A 9,183-nucleotide genomic window follows, 5' to 3' on the forward strand; every position below is an offset into this window, starting at 1 on the left:
TATATATGTAAAATAATATATAAAATATTTTAAATAAATTTATTTTTTAAAATAATATTTTTCAATCATACATTTTTATATATATTCATAAAATATTAAATATATATATATATATAATATGCTATTTATTAGATAGTTAAGTTGAGATTTTTCAAATAATAATAATAATAATAATAATAAAATTTAAATGTAAAATTGTATTACTTATTATTATTATTATTATTACTATACAAATAAATTTTATATTGCTTATAATTTTTTTTGATAGACTATTATTTCTTATATAAATTTTTTTATTGAGTTTTTTTTGATGTAAAAAACATTTTGCTCAATTTATTTTTTTTTGTTTTTTTACTATTATATTTCAGATTTTATATATTTTTATTACATAATTTTTTTCATATAAAAAAAAGATATATTTTATTTTAAAAAATCAATGAAAAAAATAAAAATAAATAAATACACATATTTTAACTAATATATAGATAATAAATTTTAGTATATTTAATAATATTTTTATTTATTAATATTATTTTTAATTGTTTTTTCAGATAATTTTCGGAAATAATAATAATAATAATAAATTATATATATATATAAAGCCCTTAAAGGTATTGAATAGATATTGAATACTATATACTATAAGAGTCTATAGAAGTCTATATAACTATAGAGTCTATCATTAATATGGATTCAATAGATATAATATTTTCAAATAATAATAATAATAATAATAACTTAACTTTTTTGGGAACACCGGTAGCCTATTGGGACAATTATTCACAACAACAATACCAAACAACAAATAATAATAATAATTTTTATATTATTAATAACATGTATACTAACAACAGTACAGGTATTATCAACAATACAAGTATGACTATGACTACTACTACTACTACTACTACTACTACAAGTAGTAGTAGTGAACTACATAAGCTTAATGGCGATATAGTTATCAGTGGCCAACAAATTGCTACCTTAATAGTACCCTATAGTCTCATATTTCTATTGGCCATTATCGGCAATTCACTGGTCATTGTTACGTTGGCCGCCAATCGCCGTATGCGTTCCGTAACCAATATGTTTCTATTGAATCTGGCCGTCAGTGACCTACTATTAGGCGTATTTTGTATGCCGTTTACATTGGCCGGTGTACTACTCAAACAGTTTATTTTCGGTCCATTGATGTGCTCATTGATATCCTATCTACAAGGTATGTACGGGTGATGATGACCATAAAAATTATATTATTATTATTATTATTATTATACTAGTAATTAGTTTTATTTTATTGATTTCTAAATAAAATTTAATCTAGCATATTTTTATTGATATATTTATTGATTTAATAATTAGTAACTTATCTATTATTTATTTTTTTTTAAAAATTACTTAATAATAATTAGTTTTATTTTAGTTTTATTTTATTATTATTATACTAGTAATTAGTTTTATTTTATTTTATTTTTTAAATATCTAAATCAAATTTAATCAAGTATATTTTATAATTATAACTAAATAAATATATATATATATATATATATTTATTAATTTTGATAATTACTATTAATAACTTATCACTTTTAAAAAAATTACTTAATAATAATCGGTTTTATTTTTAATTTTTTTTTAAATTTCTAAATCAAATTTAATCAAGCATATTTTATAATTATAAATAAATATAAATATATATATTTATTGATTTTGATAACTACCAATTAATAACTAGTAATTAGTTTTATTTTTTTTTTAATTTCTAAATAAAATTTAATCAAGCATATTTTATAATTATATAAAAATAAATAAATTATTTGTTGATTTTGATAATTATTATTATACTAGTAATTAGTTTTATTTTTTAAAATTTCTAAATAAAATTTAATCAAGCATATTTTATAATTATATAAAAATAAATATATTTATTGATTTTGATAATTACTATTAATAACTATTAATTAGTTTTATTTATTAATTTCTAAATAAAATTTAATCTAGCATATTTTATAATTATATAAAAATAAATATATTTATTGATTTTGATAATTACTATTAATAACTAGTAATTAGTTTTATTTATTAATTTCTAAATAAAATTTAATCTAGCATATTTTATAATTATATAAATACAAATATATTTATTGATTTGATAATTTCTAGCTTATCGTTTTTTAAAAATTACTTTATAATAATCGGTTTTATTTTATTTTGATTTTATTATATATTTTTTTATATATAATTTATATCTATTTCCTATCTATTCTAGTATTATCAATATTATATACATAATATATATATATATATATATATATATATAGTTGAATAAATAAATAATTAATATTAATATACTGTATTTAATTTGTATTAAATCTTGTATTACAGTACAGTATATTATAGATATATTTGATATTTTATTAATATTATTATTATTATCAAAATCAGTACAATATAATACTATACTACTGTATATTATAATTATTATTATATACGTATATTAAATTACATTAAATACATATCTATGTCATCAAAATAATATTATATAAGATTTATTTATTTATTTTTTTGTTTGTTTGTTTGTAATATTATCATATTTAGACTGATTAGTAAATTTATCTATATTTTTTTGTTTGTTATGTTTTATTTTGTTTTTTTTAATGATAACATGATATTTTTAAAAAAAAATATTATTATAATAATATATATATATTTAAGCAAAAATATAATTGAATGTATTTTATTATATATATATTTATTTATTTGTGATATACATGCTTAGAAAATTTTTATTATATATATATATATATATATTTATTTATTTATTGTATACATACACTAATAGTTATCTAATGGTAATCTAGTTTATTTAAATAAATGCAGTTAAAATTGATATATATATTTTTTGTTTGTTATGTTTTGTATATATATATATATATTTGTTTTTACTATTTTTGTTGTTGTCAATAAAGAAAATCAAAATAAATAAATAAATAATAAATCTAATAAAATAAATAAATAAAAGCCACTTGACTTAACTATATTAAGTTTATCCAATAATATAAATATATATCAATAGTATATATGTTTTATGTATATTCAAACAAACATTGGTTATTTACAAAATAATAACTTTATTATATAAATACATAATTAAATTTATTTATTTATTTTATTGATAACATTATTTTAATAGTTATTTTCTATCATTCATATACAATATACTGTATATAAATAATAATAAATTGTTTATTTAAAATTGTCCCTGACACATGTATCAAATATTTTTTATATCTATATATTGACGATAATATTATAGCTTAAAATATTTCAAAATTATTTTTTTCAATTAATAATAAATATCTAAAATGTTTTTGTTTGTTTTATTAAGATGATAATAATTATATAGTAATTATTATTAGTTTTATTTAAATATAATATTAGTTGAAAAATAAATAAAAATTAATTAATTAACCAAAAAAATGAAATATAATAAATCTAATTATTATTTTATTTTTTATTATATATGTACAGTATATATATATATATATATATATATAATGCATATATATATAAATATAAAAATTATTTTTATATACTATTGTAATTGTATTACAGTTATATTAATATCATTGAATTAGATATTATTTATCAACTATTGTACAATAAAAATATTTTTCTCTATTTTTTTGTTGTATTATATATTTAGTTATATAATATTGTATAATAAAAATAATAATTTTATTATTATTACAAAAAAAAATTAATTCACATTTTTGATTGCTAAAACAATTTATTTGTATAATATATAAATAACTAAAATAACTTAAATAATTACAATAAATATTATGTTATTGTAAATATCATATTATTATTATTATTATTATTATTAACTAAAATCAAATAATAATAATAATTTCAAGCTTATTTTTTGTTTATTTTATTTATTGATTTTCTAATATATAATCTTATTTATATATATATATATAAAATTACATTTATTATATTTATTTATTTTTTACATTACATTAAATAATATTTTTTTATATATATAATCTGAAATCATTGAATTGTATGTTTCTATAGAAAATAATAATGAAATTATAAATACTGTAAATATTTTTTTTTGTAAAAAAAATAATAATCATAATAAGATTTTTAGCTTTAAATTTATCATCATCATTATTTATCTAGATGCTTCAATAAGCATATATAATTATATATTATATTATATATAATTATATATATATGATATTACATTTGATATGATAGTCTAAAATATTAAATAAATTATATATTAATTTTTTTATTATAATTATATATGACTTATAAACTTATAAATTGTTTGAAAATATTTTTGTTTTGTTTATATATATATATATATATAAATCTAAAATACCAACTAAATAATTTACACAATACTTTACACAGTATATATTTATATTAATATATATATACTGTATATATATATATATGTTAAATATATAGTTGAAATAAAAAATTAATTTTTAATTTGCTTTTACTAACAATGCATATATTCAGGGTATTATAAAATATTTTTACAATACACTTGAGAGAGACTATACATAATAATTTATATTTATATTTATATATACATTATATATAGTGTATATATATATATATATATATATATATATATATATATATATATATATATATATATATATATATATATATATATATATATATATACTGTATATATGAACAGTATGTTTATGAGTTAGTTTTTCTTAGTATATATTGATTAGCCATTTATGAGATATAAAAACGATATATAAAATTTAAATAATAGCAAACAAACAAACAAAAAATTATAATCATTAAAATTTTTATTTATTATTATTATTATTAGTTTGAATACTATAAGTTTTATGGTGTATACATACAATATATAACTTATATATATATATATATATATATATATATATATTTATATACTGTAGTAAGTATCTAACTGTAAATTTATATATGTATATTGAAATTTTTAAAGTATATTTTCACATAATTTAAATAATTTATACATTTATTATGCACAAACATTTTCACACATTTCACACACATATATATATATATATATAATAATTTAATAAATTGCAAAACATTTTCATAAATTATAAATGATTATATATATATATATATATATACTTTATATCTAATATTTTATTATATATACATATATTAATTTAAATATTAAGTAATGCAAAAAATATATATGCATTAAAATATATGTCAATTATTATTATTATTATTATTATTATTATTATTATTATTATTATTATTATTATAAATTAGAAAATAGTTTAGTTTACAAAAAGTTTATTATTTGATTTTACAATTATTTTTTTCCTCTCTCTCCCTCTCTCGCTCTCTCTCTCTATTAAAAACATTTATAACAATTCAAACTTTTAATTAAGTAATTAATATTAATTAACTTGATCAAACTTTATCAATATATATATATATATATTAACCAATAAAAATAAACCATTAAAATTTAAATTGTAAATATATTAATTGTTTTTATTTATTTTTTTTTTGAAAAAAAGTTTATAATCTAGACAAAAATAATTGTATAATAAAATACTAAATAAATAATAATTAATTATTTCAAAATTGTTTCAACATTATTTAATTTTGAGTTAGTGTTGAATTTATTATAATAATTAATTTTTACATTATTATTATTATATAGTTCATATAAATTTATACATATTTTATATTATAGATAATATATAATTGATGTAAAAGCTTGTATACTCTTAACATAATTTTTTTTAGTATATCTAATATATATATATATATATAGTACATACAGTATATAATTTATATATAAATTTTATATATAAATTATATATATATTTAATATATATTTGTAGTATATAAATAAAGTAGATATTTTTATTATATTTTTTTCTAGTATCTTGAAAAAAATATTACACATTAAGTATGATTTATTTATTGATATTTTAAGTGCCCAATATTAATAATACATTGACTATTATTTATTTTTAGACATTAATAATAATAATAATAATAATATACTTTTTTTTAGCTATTTTTACAATTATTTTTAGTTATTATTTTAGTTACAGATATACAGTATTATACAATAATATTATACAGTATTATTAACTACTGTAAGATATGTTATATATATATATATATATATATATATATATATATTAGTAATTAATATTATTTATATAAAATATTTGTAACTAAAATAATAACTAAATTAATTGTAAAAATAACTTAAATAGTATATAATATTAATCTTATTATTAATGTCTAAAAATAAATAGTTGTCAATATTTGTGTAATACTAATGCAATTTTTTTATAGTTGGTATGTTTGCAGATAATCATTACTAATAGCTTTTATATATAATTATATATATATATATAGTATATTGATATAAATCAAATTATTTAGCCTAGGTCAATAATATTTATATAATATCATTCAATAATATTAAATTAGATTTTATTTTTATATAATAATAATAATAATAATAAACAGTTTATTTGATTTAAACAGTATTATAATTTATTTATTTTTTTGATGTTTATTTTATAATCATATATCTAAAGTGATTTTTTTGTGTGTATTAATTGTTTAACAACTTTATTATTTATTACTAAATTTAAATCAATTTCCAAATCATATATACTATATATATATATATATAAGTAACTATTTAGTGCACTATATATACACAGTATATAAATATATATATTGCACAATATATACACAGTATATATATATTGCACTATATATACACAGTATATATATATATATATATATATATATATATATATTGCACTATATATACACAGTATATATATATATATATATATATATATATACTGTGTATATATAGTGCATATAGTATAGTGTACAACAAAACATATAGTGTATATATATATATATATATATATATATATTAAAAAACATATATCACAAAATCAAAACAGTAAATAATAATAATTTTTATATATATATATTATCTTAAAATCTTTAAAAAATCATATTATTTTTCTATACAAAAATTTTTGATTTTATTTTATTTATTTCCATTTAAAAACATACTTTTAAAACAAAATTACAGTATTATTATTAATACACTAAATATTTGTTTGTTATTGTTATATAACATAATCGCAAATAACATAATAATCGCATTAATTTTTTGTTGTTGATGGTTTTATTTATTGTTAAGCAGTTATTTTATCAAGATAAAAACAAATATTATTATTATTATTTATTTTATTTTTTTAAATATACATTATAAAATTTTTTTAAAAAATATTATTTCTAACAAAATTATTATTATTATTATTATTTCATGATTATCAATATTTATCATTATTTTATTTTAAGTGTCAACAACAACAACAATAATAATAAAATTTGATTTATGATCCTGGTTATTTTTCATAATAACAAAAAAATTTAAAAAACATTAGTTTTATATTTGTCTAATAATTTTTTTAGTCTAATAACTATTTAGTAATTATTTTTTTGTCACTAACTAATGTGTTTCAATATATATATATATATATATATATTAATTAGTTATATCATATTTATGATTATTAAAAAAAATTATTAAAATATTTAAAATTTTTCAGGATATTAAAAAATAAATAAATATTGCTTATTATATAACTTTAAACAAATTGATATATTTATTTATTTATATTAAATTAGTTTAATATTTGTCTAATAATTTTTTTTTAGTCTAATAACTATTTTGTAATTATTTTTTGTTTTGTTTTCATTAATTAATTTATTTCAATATATATATATATATATWTATATATATATATATATATATATATATATATATATATATTTAATTAGTTATATCAAATTTATGATTAATACAGTAATAGTATAATTTAATAATTTATTTTATTAAATAAATAAAATATAAGATTATATAATAATCAATACTATAGTTAGAAACTTAAACAAATTGATTTATTTTTTTTACTAATAAAAAAAATATTTATTAATTAAAAAATACATAGAATAATAAATATATATATATATATATATTGTTTTTATTATAATTTTTATTAATATTTATTATTATATTTATATATTATAGCCGTATCAGTATCGGTGTCCGCCTGGACACTGGTAGTGATGTCCGTCGAGCGCTACTACGCTATATGTCATCCGTTAAAATCCCGTGAATCCCGTCAGACAGTGAGTCACGCCTACAAAATGATTGCATTGGTTTGGATCAGTTCATTGGTAACAATGGCACCGATAGGTATTGTCAGCAAACTTCATGTTATGGAAAATACTGGTAAATATTTTTTTTTTATTTTAGTTTTTTTTAAGAAAATAATTTTAATTATTTTTTATTTTTAAAAACAAAAAAAAATAAAATAATTTTTTTCCTTATAATAAAAAACAAAACAAAAAATATGTATATTTCTATGTATTTTTTAATTAATAAATTATTTAGTAGTTTAGTTTAGTTTTTTTTACTGCAATTTTTTTTTTGATTAAATTTAATTTCAAATATATTATATATAAATATATTAAAAATATTTTTATTAGTAATTATTTACTTTGTTTTGTTCTCATAATAATTGATGAAAAAATTTTTTAGTAAGAATTTATTATTATTATTATTATTATAATTCTGTTTAAATTTGTTAGAAATTTTTATTATTTATTTTTGAAATACTATATATATAAATATAATATTAAATGATAAAAATTATAACAACAAAAAATATTATTATTATTATTATTATTTGGTAAATATAATTATAATTTAATTATTAGAAAATTTCAATTGAAAATTCTGAGTTTTAAATAATTTTTTTTTAGGAATAAATAATTGAAATTTTTTTTTGTATTTTATTATTGTTGAAAATTTATTATTTATTACTATTTCTAGAAACTATGAAAATTAATTAATCTAATATTTAAAAACTTTAGAGTAGATATAAATAGTAAAAAATTGTTTTATATTATATATATATATATATATATATATATAATTCATTGCCATTAACTATATTTGCTTTGAATAGATAAATCAATTAATTTTTTTATATATATATAAAAAATTATAGTATTAGATGAATGAATAATTAATTGTATAGATATCTAAACCTAATCTCTAAATAATTTATTGATTTT

The 9,183-nt window shown here is 13.4% G+C and overlaps 1 protein-coding gene across 1 annotated transcript in view; it reads left to right on the top strand.

Moving 5' to 3' along the window:
• Nucleotides 1-837: 837 nt before the first annotated feature.
• The window catches only part of LOC128962173 (QRFP-like peptide receptor), a 14,561-nt gene continuing 6,215 nt past the window's right edge, over nucleotides 838-9,183 (top strand). Inside the window, exons 1-3 of the mRNA XM_054308528.1 lie at nucleotides 838-877; nucleotides 959-1,219; nucleotides 8,132-8,335. Of these exons, the coding sequence (XP_054164503.1) occupies nucleotides 838-877; nucleotides 959-1,219; nucleotides 8,132-8,335 (505 nt within the window). The remainder of the gene's footprint in view (nucleotides 878-958; nucleotides 1,220-8,131; nucleotides 8,336-9,183) is intronic.

Source organism: Oppia nitens, unplaced genomic scaffold (genome assembly GCF_028296485.1).
Source record: "Oppia nitens isolate AA-2021 unplaced genomic scaffold, nextdenovo-longstitch-racon4-pilon3 scaffold14_pilon_pilon_pilon, whole genome shotgun sequence".
In the NCBI taxonomy this organism is placed as follows: Eukaryota; Metazoa; Arthropoda; class Arachnida; order Sarcoptiformes; family Oppiidae; genus Oppia; species Oppia nitens.